This window comes from Aptenodytes forsteri, unplaced genomic scaffold (assembly GCF_000699145.1).
Source record: "Aptenodytes forsteri isolate BGI_AS27 unplaced genomic scaffold, ASM69914v1 Scaffold91, whole genome shotgun sequence".
NCBI classification, from domain to species: Eukaryota; Metazoa; Chordata; class Aves; order Sphenisciformes; family Spheniscidae; genus Aptenodytes; species Aptenodytes forsteri.
The window spans coordinates 1,284,711-1,307,752 of record NW_008794115.1 but is presented as its reverse complement, the minus strand read 5'-3'; the positions used below and the strand labels follow the sequence as shown (position 1 = coordinate 1,307,752).

The 23,042-nt window shown below is 42.5% G+C and overlaps 2 protein-coding genes across 2 annotated transcripts; one reads left to right on the top strand and one right to left on the bottom strand.

The window, feature by feature from the left end:
* The first annotated feature begins 735 nt into the window (after window positions 1-735).
* Window positions 736-9,413, top strand: NANS (N-acetylneuraminate synthase). The gene is made up of 5 exons (XM_009275940.2): window positions 736-1,005; window positions 4,422-4,521; window positions 4,778-4,932; window positions 5,975-6,241; window positions 7,317-9,413. The coding sequence occupies exons 1-5, from the start codon at window positions 736-738 to the stop codon at window positions 7,524-7,526; spliced, it is 1,002 nt and encodes a 333-aa protein (XP_009274215.1). The 3' UTR covers window positions 7,527-9,413.
* Window positions 9,414-9,851: 438 nt separating this feature from the next.
* On the bottom strand, window positions 9,852-18,538 carry TRIM14 (tripartite motif containing 14). The gene is made up of 5 exons (XM_019471146.1): window positions 18,447-18,538; window positions 17,308-17,541; window positions 16,061-16,223; window positions 15,200-15,292; window positions 9,852-10,698 (listed from the first exon to the last, which is right to left on the bottom strand). Exons 1-5 carry the CDS (start codon window positions 18,534-18,536, stop codon window positions 10,163-10,165), a joined length of 1,116 nt encoding a protein of 371 aa, XP_019326691.1. The 5' UTR covers window positions 18,537-18,538; the 3' UTR covers window positions 9,852-10,162.
* Window positions 18,539-23,042: the final 4,504 nt, after the last annotated feature.

Sequence of the window (23,042 nt, the reverse complement as noted above, 5' to 3'; positions counted from 1 at the left end):
TATTCGCTTTCAGGAAGCCCCACCTCGCTCACGGCACACACACGTGCGCATGCACAGGCAGATTATATAGTCTCCGAGGGGTTACAGTGGTCCTCCAGTTGTGTTGTAAACTAACTGGGAATATGGGAAGAATCAAGTAACTGCAGAACTGCCTCTGATGAACCTCCAATTTGACTTGATTGCATTAGGATTTTTTGAGGTAATATGTCCTCTAGTAAGACAGACAAGCTGTTTTAAAATTTAGTATTAGATACATTAGATATACCTATATTAGAAAATGGCATATCACCACTGAGGAAGAAGTCTGGGCAGAATGCGTTCAGACCCATGACTGTGGTATAAGTGCAAAATAGTGTAGTGAGAATTTAACTTCACCATTTGTGTCACTTCAGACAAATTTCAGATTCATACTCCTTGTTGTACAGAATCCTGTCACTTGTTTTTGTGTAAATTATCATGTGACAGCTGAGCTTGGAAAACGCCACAGAAATCCAACTCTTCCAATAAGTGGCATGCATAGCAAGAGGCAGTTTGGTTTTGTAGTTTTAGTATGATTTCCTTCTAGGCTGCTGCTCTACTAAGTATACAGGCATTTTGAAATAAAAGGGTGCATGTGTGTGCAGGTCCTCTTGTCACTCGGTGTTTGTATCATTCCTGTGATTGCTGTGATGATAATGTGAAAACCCCACTGCAAATGAGCACATTATTTGCACAATCCTTGTGTTCAAACTTAGGATGAGTGCAGTTTCACTTGCACGTCCACTCAGTGTGCACCTGCTTGTTTTGCAGGACTGTGGAGCAGACTGTGCTAAGTTCCAGAAGAGTGAACTGGAGTACAAATTCAACAAGAAAGCCTTAGAAAGGCCCTATACCTCTAAACACTCCTGGGGAAAGACCTATGGAGAGCACAAGCGCCACTTGGAGTTTAGTCATGACCAATATAGAGAGCTTAAGAAATATGCAGAAGAGATTGGCATTTTCTTCTCAGCTTCTGGCATGGATGAGGTATGTAAGCCATACTGGAATAACGGGCAGAGTCCAGCTGTTGTGTCTATTGGTTATTACTTAGGCGCGATAGTGCTTATATAAAAAGAATACTAAATATGTGTGGACGTTGAATTTCTAAATGAGGAAACTAGAGTAATTGTACTTCTGCCAGTTCACTTGCATCTTTACGACGGTTGAGTAGATGGCTGAACATTTTGGAAGACCTGCCATGTATGCTGAGGTATTTATGCACAATAAATCATATTAGAGACAAGGCCTTGGTTGAACTCCATAAACAATTAAGGCTTTGAGAGTTTAGATCAAGACTGCAATCTGACTGCTATCCGATGTTGTCTGGTATATTGACTCCAAGCATTTCAAACTTCCCTCTGTATTTAAGCCAGATTCCTTTCTCAACTTAATCCCTATTTATTTCCCTCCTTCTTTTCCTTTCTGCTGTTTACTAGATCCCAGTTGGTGTTTCTAAGCAGCAGAAATGCTTATATTCCTTTTTCTTTTAGTAATCTCATGGAAAGGGTCTCCACCTTGCCATGTTACTCTTGGAGCATTTACTGATTTTTGTCAGTGGGCTCTTGAACAGCCAGTCACCAGCTTGTAAACTCCATGAAGCTCATGTGCTGCTGCTCCCCCTAAGAGATGTATACTTTTTTAACTCTTGCATGTTGCCTACCTCAAAATGATGTTAGTTACAGTATTAACAAATGCAATGTACAATTGAAAAGTGTAAACTGGAAACATCAGGTAACAGTTAAACCTCAATATAGATCAGAGATTACAGATTGTTTTACTTTGTGGCCTAGAAAATACAGAGAACCAAACTGAAAGAGACACTCCAGAAGTAAGCTAGCCACTCTTGCATAAGGCAAGCACAGCAATGTCCCTGTCTTTCTGCAAGTAGCCTTACGCAGGATGGGACAAGGATGGGATTTTAATGTTTTAAGGTGATCTGTTCAGTGCCTCACTCTCCTTACCATCAGAGAGAATTCCCGATGTATCAGTTTAATCTCCTTTCTCATAAATTTTGTCCTGCCTCATCTGACATAAAAGTTCATACTTTTCTTGTATCTGCTCTCTGTGTATTTGAACACCATTATCACATCTCTCTTCTGTTTTGTATTCTCTGGACTAAACAATTTCAATTCCTTCAACCTTTTTATGCTGTCTTTTCTAGTCCTCTGGCCATTCTCACTGCTTCTATCAACTTACTGTCCTATTGACGAAAATCCTTGAATTGCTGTGCCCCAGCTGAGATGGTACAAGCACCAAATGCCATAAAAAATTACTTCAGATGTCTGACAGACAAGAAGGTGTTTTGCATGTATTGCAATATCCTGATGCCATGGACTCAGAAATAGATCTGTGAAAAGAGGATGTTGTGATGTTTCTTTTATTGTTGTCTTCATCTCTAGGAGACCTGCTGAACAATACCTACTCCTTTAAGAAAAGAGTAATTAAATCCAGTAGTCTTGGACTTCCATATCTGGGATCTTAAAGACCCATATGCCTTTGGAGGGGAAAAAAAAAAATCACACTTTCTTTGATGTTAAAACCTCTAGCTTCTAAAGGCTATAGTGCAATGCAGAACACCTTTCATATGCAGCAGTTAAGATCACTTTCCACCTCTGCGATCCCTCTGTTTCTCAAGATGCTGTGCTCCTTTGTGTGTGGCCTCATCAGCTAACTAACAGTACCGATACATGTTTGTGCCTTCTTTTTTGAACAGTAATTGCATTACACAGCTCCTAAGATTTCTGGTGGCATTTCTGCAAGACATGGCTTTGGAACTTACGGCAAACACTGCATAAATTGACGTAATAAGTCCTTGAGAATATATTGACTTCTGTAAATTGAACATAATCTCTGGAACTCCAGCTATGTTGAAGATGTTAAATTGTGTGTTTAACTATATGAGGAAATCAATGAAGTGATGTGTGAAGTAAATATAAAGGTTATGAGTAATACCTGTATCTACTCTGTTCCAGTGTGCACTGGAGACAAAACAGGAGACAAAACAGGATCCCATTGAGCCACTCCCTTTAATGTTGTCCCTATTATTTGAGATTACTTCCTGTTCCTTGAATCTCTTACAGAAAAGCTGCCAATTTTCAAGATACTTACCTAATGAAGAGTGGCTTTAGATAATGAGGTCTATCTGTCATACTTCATTTTGTGCAATCTCCTGAGATTAGATCTGTGTATTTTTAATACCGTGTATTCATTGTCTGCATGCACAATGCATCTTAGTGAATAAACTACATTAAAGAGATGTTATGTATCCTAGGTACAAGAAATTGAATCTGCATCATAATTATGATAGAATTAGACTGAAGATGATGTGATTTTCTTTTGGACGTTAGCACTCCTTCTCTGGCACTAAGTAAATTTGACTGCAACAAGGAATGAGCTGAAGAAATTAAGCGTTTGCGGGTTGTTGAAGGGGGACGAAGTCCCCCTTCTATGTCATTTGTTTGAATAACTATTTCATTGTTTCCCCGGATGTAAATGGAGGATTTCAATACCTCTTGCCTGTGATAGGTTTGGGATTTTCTTCCATAAAAGTACTAATTTTTAAAAGGCCACTTACTGATGCAGTACTGATTTTCATGGAGCCTCCAATAATTCCTGAATTGTCTTCAATACAGCACAGACATTTTCAGAAGAAAGCAGAGTATCATTAACATTTGAATAAACTGTTTTGTCTCTTCTTTGGCATGTTTTATATTTATTTTCTAGTTTCTCTCCTAGAAGCAAATCAATTTTGGATTCCTCTTTTTGGGCACTTACTTTTTTTCAGGTGCTTATTCAATATACACATATAGTTTTTCAGAGTGACAGATCTATTCAGGAAAACTACCTGTAGTTTTAAACACACTGTGTGTGGTTTAGTATTTCTGACCTGCAGGAAGTATGTGGCAGGAAGACTGCCTGCGTGCCTGCAGTACATTTCTTCTTCAACAGGCAAGCTCTCATCTGCACGTAGCTGCTGTCTCTGGTAGTGCCCCCAAAAAAAGCAAGAATGCTGTGGCCCACAAGCTCATCTTGAAGTTAGAGGAGCAGTGGAGCTCACCTGTACTAAGCAGCTGTACCTACAGCTGGCTTGACCAGCTATGGCTGGGAGACCAAAGAGACTGCCTTGAGACAGGGCAAAAACCTGTGGAAAATCTGTTTTTGTAATAGAAGTATAAAAGAAGGCACCTCAATAATACTTCACCTGGAGGGAAGTCAGAAACTAGTATCCTTCGAATAGTAAATGTTATTTCAGGAGCAGTGTATTTTGGTGGGATATATATATGACCTATTTAATTAAGCTTTGGCTTTGCTATGTTGAAGCAAATACTCCCAGCATGGTAGTTCTTTATCTTTGATTCAGCTGAAGTGGTGTGTTAAAATGCAGTGATTTCTTTTCCTTGTAGATGGCTGTGGAATTTCTACATGAACTGGACATTCCATTTTTCAAAGTAGGATCAGGAGATACAAACAATTTTCCGTATTTGGAAAAGACTGCAAAGAAAGGTAAGCATTTTCTTTTGAGCTGTCTTGGTAAACATCGCTGTCTCTCAGTAGATCAGTTATTAGATCTTTCTTCCAATTGATTTTGGAAAAAAAATCTAAAGTACCTTTAGAAGAAAATCACCCTTAGACTTGGAGGGAAAAAGGTTCACCCAGCTTCCTTTTCTACTGAATTCATTTACTTCAAGAATTTAATTTAATCTTGTGTAGCTTTCGTACAGACCTAGGACAAAACATGTGCATGTTTTCTAATGGCTAGGTCGCCCAATGGTGATTTCCAGTGGGATGCAGTCGATGAACACAATGCATCAGGTTTATCAGATTGTGAAGCCCATCAATCCAAACTTTTGCTTCCTGCAATGCACCAGTGCATACCCACTTCAGCCAGAGGATGTCAATCTCCGTGTTATATCGGTCAGTGAGTAACCCAGAGTGTGCCATGGGTAGGGTACCAGAGAAGGGCTATATATATATATAGATATATTTCCAGGTCTTAGGCATGCTGGAATTTGCTTGTGAGAAGTTAAAAGATGTATCATGTTCCTCTAATTCATGCAAGTGTTGAAGTAAAAATTCCAGTTGGATCCTCTTTTAGCAGAACTCAGCTTTGAGAAATATGATAAAAGATATTCACAATTAAACAGAGGAAAACATGACATATGGTTAACAGGTTAACCCTGTGCTTTGTAGTGCAAAGAAAAATTATGTAGACCGTTACCATTATGAAGGTGCATGAAATTGAGAACATAATTCTAAATAGGGGGCTAGACCAGAAACTTCTGTTAAAAATGCTTCATGTGAATATCAGAGCAAGGAAGAAAATGGCCCTTGTATGGTCTCCTTTGCTGAAAATATTACTTGGATACGCCTCATAATGATGCAAGAAAAATTTCCCAAATTGGCCAGTGTTTAAGCACTTGCCTAGCTTTATGCACACGTAGTATGTTATTTTTAGTAGAACAGGACAGGGCTGCATTTAATTGCCTTTAGGATTGGGTGACTGTCCCCTATGTATGGTTGAAAGGATTGCTTCAGATTTTAAATATGGGGATGAAGAAATCTGCTTTGGATACAGGTTAAGTTTAACCAGTCTACTGGGTTCTTGGATGAAAATAGAGCACTATTCTATTACTGTAACTTACAGTGATGTAGGCTTTGAAGACCTTGAAGACTACAACTGAATTAAAAGGAAAAGCGTAAGAGAAGTTGTAGAATAGAACATACCTCCTTTTTCCTTGTCAGTATTGATAATCCTAGTGAAATTCTTAGAACATGACAGTCAGTAATGTGGTGTGACTTGTTAAATATAAAAAAAATTCATTCTCAGCATAACCAGCTGCTTGTTTTGTGGCACAGTAATTGTCCATGGTTTTTATTGCAGTTATCACTGTTTAAATTTGCTTTGTCTTTGAAATTGCTACCTTGGTAATTCAGACCAACTCTGGTATGATTCAAGGCGTATCAGTCAGCTTTTCCTGATATCCCCATTGGCTATTCGGGGCATGAAACTGGCATAGCCATTTCAGTGGCAGCTGTTGCTATGGGTGCTAAAGTAGTGGAACGCCATGTGACTCTCGACAAAACATGGAAAGGAAGTGACCACCAAGCATCCCTGGAGCCAAATGAATTGGCAGAGTTAGTGAAAGCCATCCGTACTGTGGAAAAAGCAATGGGTTCTCCAGTCAAACAACTCTTGCCCTGTGAAATGGCTTGCAATGAAAAGGTAACTTTTGCTTGTGATTCATGTATAGCTGAAACTTATTTAGACCTATAGCTAATAACTCTATATTCAGAAAAATAGCTTGCTAATTATTCATTGCACCAGTGTTTCTGCATCTGCACTCAAAAATTTCTGCTACTAAAGCATTTATGCTTAGTGCACAGTAACGTTAGTGTAGACCTGTCATTTTCTATAAACTGCTATTTCTGCCAGTCAGTAACTATTTTTACCGAAGTATAATGTTGGCAATTTTGAGTAAATGGAGTTCTATGTATATCATTCAGTGGTTAACTAAGTTGAGTAGAATCATAGAATCATTTAGGTTGGAAAAGACCCTTAAGATCATCAAGTCCAACCATAAACCTAACACTGTGAAGTCCACCACTAAACCATGTCCCTAAGCACCACATCTGCATGTCTTTTAAATACCTCCAGGGATGGTGACTCAACCACTTCCCTGGGCAGCCTGTTCCAATGCTTGATAACCTCCCCTGGCACAACTTGAGGCTGTTTCCTCTTGTTGTGTCACTTGTTACTTGGGAAAAGAGACCAACACCCACCTTGCTGCACCAGTTCCCTCAGCCACTCCTCACAAGACTTGTGCTCTAGACCATTCACCAGCTTTGTTGCCCTTCTTTGGACACGCTCCAGCACCTCCATGTCTTTCTTGTAGTGAGGGGCCCAAAACTGAACACAGTATTCGAGGTGCGGTCTCACCTGTGCCAAGTACAAACTATTCGGTAATAGTAATAGGAGTAATAGGTCTCTATGACTGTATACGAGCTGCTTTTACACTAAACTAGACTACTAGTCAGTCTAATCAGATTCCCTCCATTGTGATTCTGAAAATTTCCAGTAAGCCGTTACCTGATTTCAGAAAGGGTCTGGATGTTCCCAGCAGCCTAGTTACACTGAAGGTTTCCAGGCTAACTCAACCTTCATTTGGAATAAGAAGTAATGGGGAGGGCAGTTCCACACAACCAGTTCCCAAGTAACTCCAGAATGTTTTTTAGCCTTTTTTGGTATACTAAGCCTAGGAATGTGTTTGACTTAAACTTTTTTTATTTCTCCCCTGTAGCTGGGAAAGTCTGTTGTGGCAAAAGTAACAATTCCTGAAGGTGCAGTACTGACACTTGACATGCTGACAGTGAAGGTGGGAGAGCCTAAGGGATTTCCCCCAGAAGCCATCTTCGATCTGGTGGGCCAGAAGGTTAAAAAACATATCGAAGAAGATGAAACTATCACTGAGCAAGCAGTGGAAAATCATGTCAAGAAAGTGAAGTGCTAAACCAAAGCACTCCATTCCATATTTCATGATGTAGTACTGCACAACATATTTAAGTATAGCGGCATGGTAGAATTAGAAGAAAGGGTTGTAATTATGAGGATCCAAGCAGGTTAGAATTTTCAGGTTCTAATTAGCAGGAAGTTTCTGCAGCAACTGCGTATAAATTATGAAGAACAATTTTATTAGAAACTGTATAGCATTGTGTCTAGAAAATACCATGCTCCTCCTTTCTCCATTCCACTTAACCTAGATGAATTTGGAGTTTTGCCAAATCTAAGATGACAGTCTGCTGCTTTCCAGCTTCCCTTTTCTGGTAATATAGTAAATGACAATAACTTTGTCTACACTCTGAATTGTTCTAACACCGTATCTTTTGATGTTCCTCTTTTTTCTGCTGTTTTCGTCACCCCTGTAATAACAGGATGCTAGTTGGAGTTGAATGCAGATAAGTGAAAGTTTACATACACTGAACAGAAAACTCAAATGCAACCTGATGGATTTTTCTCAAGATGAAAGCCTTGAGATAAAAAGTCTCACGATAAAGCAGTAGGTTGCAGGAATCTGCACTCTGGGGAAAAGGAGCTCCTTGAGAAAGCTGGGTTCTCAAGAGATAGCACCAAGAAAGGAGGCAAACTGGATATGTAAAAAGGTCCCATTTAAGGGGCAAGAGAAAGCCTTTTTCTACTTTTTGTGAATTTGAAAGGCAAAAGGGCAAGCCAGACATATTAAGGGGGGAAAAAACAGACCTGAGCTGGATCAGTGGAAATAAACTTAAACCTATGCTTCAAAAAAATGTCAAAAGCATCTATTGTGAGCTGAGTGAAGCCTGGAATTTTGCAGTGCATTTGGATACCTCTATTTGTACCTGGGGGCAGCTTCTCAGGGAGGAAGCCAAATGCTAGTGAAGATTCAGCAGCCTCCTTCCTGTACTAACAATCAAATACACTGGATTGGGTTTTTTCCCCCAACACTGGTGTTTGAGACAGCTGAGGCTCGCTGCTTGACTAGATCACATCACTATGCTTCAGCATGATGGTCAGTGCACCTGTTGTGTGTTCCACTCTTGCATCACAGCTTCTCACTTTTCAAGTAAGAAATGCAGTCCCACTCCTATCAGCTTGCTGCTCTTCCCGTTTTGTCCAGGAAGGAGCCATGTGGCAGCAGCCGCAAACCAGGCATCCCTCAATTAGCTTGGTGAGCACAGAACTGCTTTGGTATAATTCATCTGCATTTTTCTGTGGTAGAATCATTTACTAGTGATGGTTATTTGGAACTTGCTACCTCTTGGTCATGAGTTGGTGATGTTACCTTGAATTTGGTGGTGGTGTTTCTGTACTTCTGAGCTGTTTGCTTTCGAAATGTTTACCCTTCTGCAATTCTGAGGAAACTCTATTTGTAGCTTTAAACTGGGAAGGAGATATTCTTTGAACCATGTGCTTGACCGTATGTGAACTCTGATTGATGCAATATGCTTGCCTTACATTAAGAAACTACTCAATTGTTAAGAGACTTTTTTAATTTCAATTTTGAAAAATAAATTTGGCTTATAAAACAAGCTGTTGTTTTTGCGTTTCAGCCTATGGTCAGACCTTGTCTTTGCCAGCACTGGTGATGATTCCAGGGCCTTTAGTATCTGAACCCTGTAAGATTACCTGACCTGCTTCAAGTAGCAGTGGCTCTTCGCTGCAGCAGGGCTGGTCCTAGGTGCTGCTGTAAACATAGGCTCCAAAAATTTCCAGGACTTTAATTAATGTATTGGGAAAAAAAAAATTATCCCTATACAGAAACTTGCAAGCTGTCTCTCCTAGTTTTATGTGAGCATACCTTTATCCAGCAGCAGTTAAAAGAGCCTTTGCAAATAGGACACAAAAATAAATTAAGCACAAGTGCCCCACTGATGTAGTGTTTTTATTGCACCTGTGGGTCCTCCATGCATTTCATCTATTGGGGGTGGTACACAAATGTTTCTTGTGCTTCCACTCTTGTGTGGGAATACGGCCACCCAGAAGCTGAGTTTGGAGTCTCTGTTGCAAGTAAAACCAGCTAATGGCTATCAAGTGTGGCTACAGAAGCTCCTACTTCAGCTTTACTTGAAGAGACCTTTCCAACAGTTGGTGTCAGTCTTCGATTTTTCTGAGATGACACTTAAGTATGAACTAAGTCACTTAGTGCATTTATTATATCCAAATCTGACCTTGTCAACTATAACCCTATGCAATATAAGAACTTGAAGCTTGAACCAAACTAAACCTATCACCATGCACAACTGCAGCCTCTCCAGGCAGATGAGGGGAGAGAGTTAATAAAAAAAGATGGCAATATCCAGGTTCAAATCTGAGTTGTAATAGGCTTCTTTCAACCAGACTTCTTTCATTTTGCAAGTTGAAAAAAAGTACAAAAAATACTACATATGGCACTTTAGGTGGTACATCAACATAATTTATAAAAGCCAGATAACCTTCCCCCATTGAAAAATAAATATACATGTATAGTTGATTTTCTTGAACTTAACTGTTACCTTCTCAAAGCATCACAGTTACAACTTTCATATGACAGAGATTAATTCACGTAGATCACTGCTAAAGTGGCTTTCATAGTACAAGCATGAAGTAGTAGGCTTTATTTTGCTTCGTTCCTTATGTTAGTTTGCATATTCCAATGGACCCTTCCCAGAGCCTCAAGGCTGGGTAAACTGGTTCTGTGAACTTGCAGCAGAAGGTGTGCAAATGAGCCATGCCATCAGTAACACTATAGAATGAAAGGATTCCTGCTTCATAATCCAGAAAAATGCCAATGCGATCAGGATCATCTTCTATCAGGATGGGGATTCTCTCGCCCTTGTGAAATGCCCAGTATTCAAAATCAAACTTCTTAAGGCACCAAGATGCTCTATTCCAGCCCAGTCGACAGGTTTCAGAGTCTCCTTTCCTGCCAATGGAAGGGTAGGCTGCGCCAATCCACCATCCTGCTCCGGCATGAAGCAGGTCAACTTCCCAGTAATGGCTCCCAGAGAGGAATGCATCTCTGCTTAGCACTTGCCATAATTTATTGAATCTCTGGGGACCACAAGGGTAAAATATTCTCCTCCAATTACAGCTGACTACAAGACGGTCATCAGACAATTTCAGCCTTGGGTGAAGGCTGTCATAGTCCCAGGTTGGCGATCTTGCATCTGCAGTCAAAACCATAAACATACTTACTACATTTAGCGTGACTCTTGAAAAAAGTCCAAGTTATAAAAAAACCTGCAAAGGAGCCTGCAGCTGGCAGTGTCTCGTAACCTGCCGTTTTGCAAGGAAAAAACCTGACATTTTTTAATAGAAAGCAGTGCGCTATTTATATGCACTGATGCTTTAAAGTTCCATAGGCTTTAAAGCAGGTCAGTATGTAAGTCAGTATATGCATGGTTCACAAATGAGAAGATTAATACAGCTACACTGAGAGTTTCTGCTTTATGCAGAATAGCTGGAGACTTCTCGTGGGATTACAGCCTAAGGGTTTTAGAGAGCACTGGAGCGGACTCTTGGGTTGTGAGATCCCATTCCACTGAAATACCATTTGAAGGTGCACTAGGAGTCTGTTTCTCATAGAGGCACCACAGCTCTGAGCAGCAGCATTGTGTACATTGCAAAGGAACAACTTGCCAGCTCCCAGAGGATTTACAGCAGTTCACCTAACCTGACATTTAAAAAAGAAAAATCACAGTCTGAAACTACACCCTAGAAATCGCTGTCTTATTCAGCAGCAGCTTAGAATATTTTAACCATGAAGCAGCTGTTGCAGGACTGGAAATCACAAAGCCAGGAAAAAAAAATCTATAATCAAATTAAACACGTTTGAAATGACACAGTCACACAGGACAGGTCAAAAAGCTACAGGATTTTTAAGATGAGATTTTTCTCTGAAGATACTGTCCTACAACTTTAATATTGAATTGCTGCATGTCACACAGAAGTTTTCATAATATACTCTCCGTAATTTACTGTGTTAGCATGTGTTTTCTGATTTCATGTTCTAGAAATAACCAAGATACTCCCTTTGAAAACAGGATCTGGCATCCTTAAACAATTTCCTTCACTCTTTCTGTCAAGCCTGATAAAACCAGTGTCAGAGTTGGGTATCTAAAAGAACATACATTGTCATGAATTACAGTACTGTCTACAGTACTGGCGATAAGGTATAAACTTAACTTGTCTCTTAAAACTATTCCAAACAGTGAGGACATCTATTTTTTCTTGTAAGTGAAGAAAACAAAGTATAACAATACATACAGATGAGAACTGAACAGCAGTATACTTCCAATGAAAACCAGCTGCGTCATATTTCACTCAGTTCATAGCTGTTTTTTTTGACTGAATATGATTTTAATCTTAGTCTAGATAAATTTTGCAGCTTAGATGTTTTAAATGCCAGATGACAAATACATTTAATATCCTGAAGCTGCTTTTCAGAGTGAGTAAATTCCTTTTTAAATGAAAGTTAGGGAAACAAGTGTTTGTAATATTTTAAAATCCAGACTGCTTTGATTTCTCTGCAGTGTTGCGTATCATAACTACATGTTTGGACCTGTGATCTCATAGAGTACAGTCTTTCACTGTGCTTTACAGGCAGCATAGTACTAAATGGACACGAAACGGGGCAACAGACCCATTCAAACAAGAACTTCAGTATTTTCCTTGCTCTTCAGTGTTGAGCTTAGAAATGAAAGGTAATTATAGAATAGGTACTGTATGAGACAAATCTGTCTTTGCAACTGAATTAAATTTGTTGCTCACTTGACTTTGTTGCTATCTCCTCTCCTATGATGTTCTCACATAGAACCCTCTCCCATAAATTAAGTATGTCTAGCCTGGGCTAGCTGGCATATTCCATAGTCTAAAGCCCAGAAGCTGTTTACATTCAGGAATCCTCCCCTCTGCCATCAGAGCAATGCATAAACCACTCCACTCCACTCCATTCTCTGTTGGTCCTCTGTTACTCTCCCACAATTTCCTGCCATGAGCAGGGAAGGCTAAGTAAGGTCTCCCACAATTCACTGTGAAAGAGCACAGACATCTTGCATTAAGTCAGGGTCCATTCACCACACAGTTAATTGCAACAGACTTACCCTCTATACTTGTCTGTAATGTTTCAGAAAAGAAAGTAGTAACACCTACGTTATGACTATAAGATACAGCTGGACCCCACATCTCCTCCTTGCCTTGCTGTGGCCCCTAACATCAGCTGTGTTTAAAATGCACCATTATTGGTTTTTTTATACACAGAGCCTTACTAACAGATCATCTTCATCTGGGTAGGATCACTGCACACACCTGGGTACCAGAAATGAAGCAGTTCATTTGAGGCAAAGACATGTGGAAAGAGTTGCTGATGTGTGAAATGCATGTCATGGTGCTAGAGAGCCCACTGCTGATATTCTGTCCCCTACAATCTGCACCTGTATACTGCAAAAAAATGGAGAAGCAAATAGCACTGTACATGCAGTTAGTGTTAACTGAAGCATCTCCATTTTCTAAACAAAAAGAAAGCCTTTATGATTTTAATTTTGGTATTATGTCTGTAAACAGTGTTAAAACTTCCAAAAGCATACCACTATAGGGGTACATCTCACACATGCAACATCTTATTGCTGTGATCTCCAACTAGACTTTAGCCAGAAAACCTAGTATTGGCATTCATAGAATCACAGAATCATTAAGGTTGGAAGAGACCTCTAAGATCATCGAGTCCAACCGTCAACCCAACACCACCATGCCCACTAAACCATGTCCCTAAGCACCTCATCTACGCATCTTTTAAATACTTCCAGGGATGGTGACTCAACCAATGTGGTCTAAGTCATATCTGTGTGCATAGTCAGTGACAAAAGACAGGAAACAGGAATTATTCCTGTAGGCAAAACAGTGCTACAGGATTCTATCTTGTGAATGACTGACTGTTGTGAGTCTTTGTTCCAAGTCACTTCTAGCAGGTAAACAATGGGGATGCTAAGTTTGTACAGAAGACAGGTGGCATCGAGACCAAAAGACACTTGAAGTAGGGAAGGATTTCAAAGGCCTGGCTTCAGTGTCTGCTTTTTCCAGTAAGCACCTGAAAAGCTGTGCAAGTAAGTAGTTATGTCTGTCAGTCAAATTTAACTGAAAATCTAGATTTTTCGTAAAATGCGTCACTACTAAATCTCAAGCAAATGGAAATACCTCCACTGCTTTAAGGAAAGGACAAAAACCCAAGGACCAAACTGCATCCAGGCACTAATGTTTGGAAGCATAAATGTGAATTTGACTAGAAAAATAACGCAAAATAGCTAGAGTTGTTTGGATTATTGGAAGACTGCAGTTCTTCCACTTTTCCTAAGTGATGAAAATCTTAAGTGACTTTAAGTCCAAGTATTTATGACCAAGGTTTGTCAATTTCACTGGCCTACGAGCAGCTACATGTCTTCCTTAATGAGGTGGTTTCTCATATTTAGCTTTAACAGAGTTGAGAAATTGTCTTTTCAGCCCTTAAAGTGACTGCTCACATGTGAACCAAATACAGTGCTTTCTCCATGAATCCACCAAGAGGCAGCCTGAAGCAGATACAGATCAGCATTCCTGAAACAGAGCCTAGTTCACTGCCAGCCAAATGCCGCTGCAGTGCTTTCTTAGTAGCAAGTGCTCAGTGAGGTGGACTGGCAGTCCTAGCACCTTAACAGGTTCCGGTTACAAAGTGACTGACTCAATCTGGATCCTGCAGCACAGAAGTGACCCAAGTGGGAAAGACCCATGATATCACAGCCAAGAAGACAGACTTTGCTCATTGCATTCCTGATTCTTAACAGCTGCTGCATTTATAAGTGAAACACCTGGTTGCTCATCTCCAGTTGAGATCATCTGTTTGGAATGAAAAAGTTGCAGTGTTTGGACTTAGAAGCTCTCTCAGGAGAGCACAGAAACAAGACAAGGTAACAACACTGAAAAATACCCCTCTCAGAACATACCAACCTATAGGTGCCGGGACCACATGTAACCCACTCTACCAGCACAGTAGTGTCCCTTGCCCTCCCTACTGAATAACAGCCAGAAGTCAAGTGTCCACTTGGCCACAGTCATGGCCTCCACTGGGCTGGATCCAGGATGGAAAACAGACCTTCTCTTACAACAGGCCTTTGCCACCAGGTACCAGGGAATGTTACAGCTTTGAGATTAAAAACAGCTACAGCCCTAATCTGCTGCAGGCCACATGAAATGTACATGAGCTTCCCATCAGAGAGATGAAACAATTCACTGTACATCTTTCCTACCAACACAAGAGGAAAGGATCACCTGTAGATTGACCCTTAACACATTACATGATGGACATAAAATTAAAGACAGACCACAATGATCTGGAGAATAGAAAAGTCTTCAAAAACTAAATTAGCCACTAGCTGATTCTCACACTGGCAGTTCTGAATAAAAACAAAGGATCAAGATTTCACAGACAGAAAGTAAAATTTCTTTCCCAACCTGAGGTACAGAAAAGGGTAGTTACTTTCAGGCAGCACTGAGCACTTGTTCCTCGCAAACACTGTAAACATCAGAACCCTTTTAAGATACCTTTTTAAGATAGTGGCAGCACACATTCATTGCCACTTTCTGTGATTGAGCTGTAAGCGTTCGGAGTGCTTCTAACTTTTGTTCAACCATACTTACGTTTTAAGAAAAGCAACCGATCAACAGGAGACATGGTTTTCAACACTGTTCCAGGCTCCTTCTTTGCAGTGGCATTAAGACTACTGAAAACATCTGGGCAGAGATGAAAAGGGACAGTTCAAGGAGTCTGCCAGTGGAAGAACATGGTTGTATTGTCAAGAAGATTTTAAAAACAAAACACCATGAGCAATTTTGCTGGACAGGGTATTTGGGTTTTGCCTCTGGTGTGAATCCCACCCACCTCCTGGGGAAAGTCATACTGTCACACTCCATTTTCCAACTTCATGGGACAAACTGTGTTACTTTTGCTGGGGAAGGGCTACTCACTCCGTATGCTTTCAACTTTATGTTCTTTGTATAGCAGGGAGATGCTGGATCCCAGTGTTGCCAAGGAACTATACAATCAAGCACAACACCAAGTAAGCACCTCCCATTCCTCAAAAAGCACCACTCTATCAGATGAGAACAGAGTCAGGCAGCTGAAGACAACTGCAGATGCTAGCTACAGAGCACCTGCACGGTACTGTCTAGCAATTCTCCACACACCCTGCAGTGCCCTTTCAGATCTGGTCTGACGATTTTCCCCAGCACCCTGCTACACTGTTCTTTGCGGCAACTCTCAGTAAAGGGATTATTAAAATGTAGCTGGGTGAAATGTAATGGCCAGTGTTGCCCTGCTCACCTGTAACTCAACAAGCGGCAGGGTTTCCCCATGGTTATTGTCAGAGAGCAGAACCCATGCCTGAAAAGCTGCTGTTTTCTCCAGCTGATTTGGTAAAAAGTCCTGCTCTTACTTACAGACCACACTTCACTTAAAAGGAGAGCAAGAGAAAGCAAAATTCACAGCGCTCTCCCAGGTACCTTCTTTAAGCCGGGCTTCTAATGGTTTCTGTAGAATGGACTGAAGAACTGTCACGAAGTGCTTATAATGGTTAAGTATGTGCTCAAACGAGAGAGGTATCGGATGCCACTGTTCTAACAGGCGCCTGGGCTCCTGCATTTCCTTCTCGATTTCTGTGTACTTCTGAGGGCAGAAAGCCGAATTCTCCAATTAGTAGAGACAGTGACATGAATGGACTCTTCCCTCCCACACACCAGAGAGCAAGGACAGCTCCATCACCAGGTGAACATATGGGCCATAACAGGCAAGCCTTGCTGTGTTCAGCCTGCCTATTAGCTCATTAGCCTGCCCATTAGCTGCTCCTGCCAGTGGAGCCAGGGGCTACCCCAGAGATGGAGAACCCAGCAGTCCTGGTTAAAACAGGGCCCTCCAGGACACTCCAAGATGGGAATGAGTTTAACCTGGCTACGACCCTTTGCGGGAAATCCCAACAATGGGAAAATTAAACCACTAAGTTTTAAAAGCAATCTAAAGAATAAAATCCAACCTCCCCCCCCAAAAAAAATCTCTCCAAAACCATGAAGAGCAGCTTCCCTTGTATGTTGCTAGCACACACAGCAGAATGCCAGGGCCATATCACTCACAACAATGCAAACTCTGAAGTCTGCTAAGTTGCAAGGATGTAAAAATGCACCACAGGCCTTCCCATGAAGAATAGCATCCTTTGGCTTGTGTCAGGGCATAGACACATGGCAACACACCCTTCCCAAGGAAGGTGAAGAAGGTCATTAGGAAAGAGAGGCTGACATTTATCTGTAGGCAAAGAGAAAAACACCTCTCCCTCCAGTAAAATGATGGCTATTGCTCAGGGTGATTAGGATCTCTTGTGATTAAAGAAATGAGACAATTTAGCCTCCTAAGGTTCCCAAGAGGGCTGCCTTTCCTCAGACCTTCATATTACACAGCACAAGGAAAGACCTGATACAGCAGTTTGTCTTCAAGATGAAGAGACACGTGTAACTCTGTTCCATGTATGCTTAAAGTTAACATGAATTTCATACATACCTGAAATCAATGCCATCGCAGGAACACCTAACAGCTCAAAAATCAGGAACAAAACTGGTTCACCAAAATACCAACAAAAAGAAGATTAAAAAGCAGTGAGAAAGATGCTGCTTACATACAGAAGGATCTACAGAGGAGATCACTAGAGCAGTTTACCAGGGACTATGAGCGTAAGAGGTAGAAAGAGACCATACAATACTACCTCCAGCAACTGAACAGGATCACTTTGCTGTTGTATTTGTCTGATTCGATGTGAGAAGGTCTCCAGGGCTGCAACCTTTTCTCGACAGGACTCCAACTGCTGATCATGTGCTTCCAGGGCTTGCCGAGTCTTTTCATCAATGAAGTTTTTTGCCAGACTCTCCTCTTCCCGAAGTAATAACTGGAGCTCTGTCACTTTGTCTGACAGCTGCCTTTTGCTCATAATGGCATGTGCCTATAGATTAAGCAGAAGAGTGTGTCCCCCATACTCAACAGACCATAATCATTTCAGGCTTTTCTCTCCCAGGCTTTCAATGTTACATTTCGGTTGAATTTTACTGATTTGCTGCATCTCTTGAGAAATGGGTGTTTACCCCTTAAGGGAGGTGCAGCCAGGATTTACCTGCTGATGTACTGGATAGAAAAGCTTGAGGGCAGATTCCAAGACACTTATTTATGCAGAAAACGCTGTTTTCAGCTGGAATGTAACAGGGCTAGGTACTAACTGCTACAAGCAGTAGACCTGGTCCTTCGGTAGCAGGACTTTGCCCCCTTTTAAAGCAAGGTAGGGACAGGGAGCTGCTAGGAAAAGAGAGCCTCCAAAAGGATGTGACATCAAACCGCAATGTCCCAAACCTCTACAGAGCTCCCTCCAGCTCTTGCTGACATTTGTGTAACAGAGTTGCTTAGAGATGCTCCTTAGAGCAAAAACCATTTCATGCTCTATAAATAAGGTGGGGCTTAGCATACATTCCCATTCTTAAGACAGAATCAACAGAGCTGTTTTTGTGTTTACTTAACTCTGAAGTCAGACTATTCAATAATGCAGTTCAGTGCAATGCAACATACATCAGTGAAGCCAGAATAACATATACTGCTGGGGCTATTTACTATTCCTCTGCACAAAAATTTGAACATTATTCTTCCAGAGATGTTTGGCTGATCAGGCAGTGAGGGCCAGGCCTTTGGAGACTCTTTCCCTTTTCTCTCCCTTTGATAGTAGTATGTTGTGATGGATACAGGGCATACACTGTTTTCCTGAGAAGCAGTAGCTGTCTGGGTCTTTGAATAGCTACAGTGAAAGCAAAATGTCTCTCCTTGGAAAATGACCATCCAGTGGAGAAGCAAACCACACTTTACCTTCAGATCATTAGCAGCCTGCTCTACGCTCCTTGTGTTACTGGCTTCTTGCTCTTTTCTCTCTTCTAGATCCTTCAAACACAATGCCATGAGTTCCTATACAGCAACAAAACAAAACAGTTTCATAACAACATCTGTAAAAACTAGAAATCGATATGCAGCTTGCTTTCCATATAGGGGACTATGTTACTGAAACACTCAGTTTATGAGGCTTATTAAGGCCAGTAGTGATGAAACACAAGGATTTCAACATTTCACCTGCTCCTGGTGGTTATACTGGTAAGATTCGGAGAGCTGTACAAATTAGTACCACCTTCATAAGAACAGGGAAACATATGGTGAAAAAAATTTTTTGTCTTTAACTCTATGGTACTGTGCATTTCAAGACTACATGCTCATGCATTTAGAAGCTGAAGGGCAGCTAACCAAGTACTTTTATTCAGAGGATCAGTGAGAGTCAAAATCCAGTGAATGTTCAGGATGCTTCCCAGTGTACAGAAGAGCAATCAGAAATACCCCACTATCACTACAGTGATGCTGTAGTCTGAATGCCTGCAACAACAAATATTATCAGCTTGGCTGATAATCACCATATCTGTGATACTTGTGGTGTGCCCTGAGATGCACTGAACAGCACAGCACAGTTAATGTTCTGCTGCGTCTAGCCCCACAGTTTCTCACCCACAGCCCTCTGAAATCCGGCTGTCCTCTGTCCAGCAGGTTGAACACTCTTGGTGCACTTGGTGATGCATTTTTATCATTAGTACCATGAAAGATCCAGGCAATGCAGGCCCATGCTCTCAGTGCACTAGTGTTATAACAGAGCCTCTCAGTAAATACCAGATAAGCTAGCTCCAGAGGTGTAGCTGTTATGAGTGTCCTGTTCTCCAGCTGGGACCCAGTCAAGAGCATCTGCATGCACATGTACCAGCTCGCTACAACATCCTCAGGTCAGCATGGCATTTAAACTCTGCAAGGTTGACAAAGTGAGCATAAGCATTGCTTCATGGGCAACAGTTTGCATTTCTGACATGTGCCTCCTTTGAAGACACATGCAATTTTAATTTGATTATGACAGAGTCAGAAGAAAATGGGCTCCCAGCAAAAGCCTATTTAGACTTCCCTTCCCTTCCAGACAGCCCATCTGGAAGTCCCTTGGCACAGGCATATCCATGGCAAGCAGATAAATGTTCTTGCATGGAGCAAGACACTCATGTTATGCCATCCATTCCAGCCACAATTTTCCAGCCCTGTCCCTGAAGGTCCAGAAGGGTTCTGCCCCACTTCAAGATTCAGGAGTTCTACTAGGTATCAGCCTTCCTCAATTTATTCTGCAGCCTAGACCTCATTCCTTTCCTCAAAGACTGACAAAGACCACAGAGCAAAACCCAATCTTCCTTCTCTGCTAGTAAAACACATCACCACAGGCACTCACCCCCTCACAACAGTGATCATATGCAAATACTTATGCTAGCCCCAAGCCATTTCTGGTTAAGCATTACTTTCTTTACTGAGGTAAACAAAAGAGCTGCTTCCTAGCAGTGGAGACACTATGTCTGCAACACTGGCAGGCAACCCATGTCATTCACCCTGAGAAACCAACTCCAAAAACATTCCTTTAGGGATTGCCTGGATGCCCCAACTCATTCAAGTGAAAACACTGTAAAAGCAAGGATTTCTGAGAGGTGAGACTCCTAGCTCCAGTCAGGCTCACAGGACACGTATCAAGTGCAAAGCATGCTGATCCTATGTCCAATGTTCAGGAGCACAGGGAGTGTCCTTCCAGATGATTTTATACAACCTTAGATCCAGGGATGAACCAGCTGATGGACCTCGCACAATGGTTCTCATCTCTTCTTAGCATCCACAGATAGGATTTGCTAAAAGCACTGAGGAAGCCTCTCATGTGCTGCCTGGTTGATGTCACATCACAAGGGCTGCACAGAACAACTGCTCCCAGCAAACAAAATCACTAGTCAAAATACCATCTCTTAGGCTACATCTAATTTTGATGTTTGTGCCTGAAATCTCTGCAGCCCTAAGCCAGTAGATGTCAGCAGAGACTTCCTACGGACAGAGTGTCACATGGGGACCAAAGTTTCTACCCTGCTCACTTCCTATTTTGGCACAGAGACAACTAACTAGTTATCAACAGCACCTGCTCCCCTGTGTCCAACAGACCCCCAGGGAACCAGCACAACTTGTCACTTTGTGCACTTTACCTTGGCTCAAATCAGGTTGCCACAGTACAGTACCTGCATCCACACATTGTTCTGGTGTCATGAAGGGAATGCAAACACTGTAGTGAGTTCCCAGCTGCAAGAGGGATACTTTGGATGAAAGCACACCAGCCGGCAGGAACAGTGCTCTGAATTGCTCTAACATCTTCAGTGGTCTTTCCGCTGTGCTGCTGTTTACTTGTGGCCTAGTGTACTGCCCTCTGCCCTTGTACTGCTCTCTAACATGAAGTGCAATCAAATGCCAGAGGAATTTAACAAGACCTGTGCATCTGCTCACAACCTGTGGGAACTATGAAACTTCCTAGTAACACTGCTCCAAAATACCAGAGAAGGAGTGGGAAGGAGGTCTCTGAAATTGTGGAGGGAAAAAAAAAAGCCCCTGAAAATCAAACCTCTGTGTTACTACTTTTTAAGCCTCCCAAGCTTAGCACCACAGCATGCAGGCCTCAGTAGCCCTCCTGGTAGGCTCTCTGGAGTAAAACAAAGCACAAGCAGGAAGTATTGGGCAAGCTTGCAAAGCCTGCTGGGGCTGCTCGATGGACAGCTAAACTGGGATGAGTAAAAAAAACCTCAGGGAAGAACGCCTGTGCTGGCATGTGGCTGGGATTGAGTTAATTTTCCTCATAGCAGCTCATATGGTGCTGTGTTTTAGATGTGACTATACTCTGAGTGTACAAGAGGTTGGGAGGGGACACAAACAGGCAACTGACCTGAACTAACCAAAGAGATATTCCATGCCATGTAACATCATGCTCAGCAATAAGACAGAGAGGAGGGGGTTTAGGTGGGTTAGCCATCTTTTGCTCAGAAACTGGCTGGGCGTTGCCCTACCCGTGGGAGGTGGTGAGTGACTGCCTTTACATCACTTGTTTTGTTTTGTTCTCTTTCTCTCTTCTTCCACTTCTCCTTTGCTTATTAAACTATTTTTATCTCAACCCATGAGTTTTCTTGGTTTTAGTCTTCCTCTTCCCCTGTCCCACTGGGCGAGGGAGGGGGAGTGAGCAGGCAGCTGCGTGGTGCTTAGCTGCTGTGAAAGACTGAAAGAGTTTATGTACGTCTCAAGCATTGTGGCAAAGCAGGTTGCGGTCCGCGTGGCAACGGAGGGCCGCAGGTGAGAGGCACGGGACGCGGAGGGCGTGCCGGAGGGTGCGCAGTTCCGTGTGCTGATAGGCCCGGCAGGACGACGCACCACATATGGCCAGAGGTCATACAGAGTTCATTTGAGGAAGGGGCTCACGACCACCCAAAAGACCCTCTCGCGACCACCCCCACGGTGGCGCCTGCGCAGGAGATCAGGAGTTACGTAACTCCCCGAGGGGCGTGACTGGCGCGGCCGAGAGGCGGGGTGTGAAATCGCCCCCCCCCCCCCCTTTTTTCTTCTTTTCCTCTCTTTCCTTTTCTTCTTATAAATGTCTCAATAGAACCCACGCCACCTGCCATTATTACGCTTTCCAAGTTCAGGTTGCTTCTACCATAAATAAAACGTTTAATCGATCGTCTGGTGTTGTTTCACCTTAATTTAGCCCAAAAACCACTACAACCCCCTGAGGTACCCAGTCTGGGTCGTAACAGCTGCCTACCTGGCTTAACCCACAACCCCTGCTCCACATCCCCAAGGAGTTGTCAGAGAACAGGCTCTCTGCATGGGGCTCATTGTGGTCTAGCAAGCTACAGTGGTGGGGGAAGGGGATAAAGAGAAATTGCTTCTTCCCCTTCCTCTGTGGCATCCATGCCCCAGGTACTTCCATGTCAAAGGTACTTCCAGCCTAGCAATGAAAACAAGTGCCCCCGGGGCAACCAAGCTCCTCTGATTCCCCACACAAGGTCTGAGGAGAAAATGCTGCTGCGTGTGACCTGACAATCGATGCCACTTCCCCACTGTCCCTTGATTTATACTCCTGTTTATGTGTGTGCTTGGGGTGTGACCGGGTAACTCGCGCCCTCTCATGCACAAACCATGTCCCCGTGCAGTGGCAGCATGCTGACCCGTCCATATGGGATTTACAAAGCACTTGTCAAAGTACAGAAACTTTGTTCTGCTTGCCAGTACAGCCTACAAAACTGATGCGACAACAAAACCTGAGCTCCACAAGCCGTTCATTAGGCAAGCAAAGCAAGGTCGAAGGCTGAAGATACTCGGCCTACTGCTCACCACACTAATACAGCTGCCACCATCTCGCCCTGGCAAAAGAAAACCCAGCTGCACAAGTCCCAGAAACGAGGAAAAAACCGGCAAGACACACAACCAGATCAGGAAGATCGTTGCTCTAGCTCCGTGCCCCGCGCGCCATCCCCCGCCAGCTCCTGGTTACACCCCAGTCCCCTCCCCTCTGCCCCGCCGGAGCCGGTCTCACAG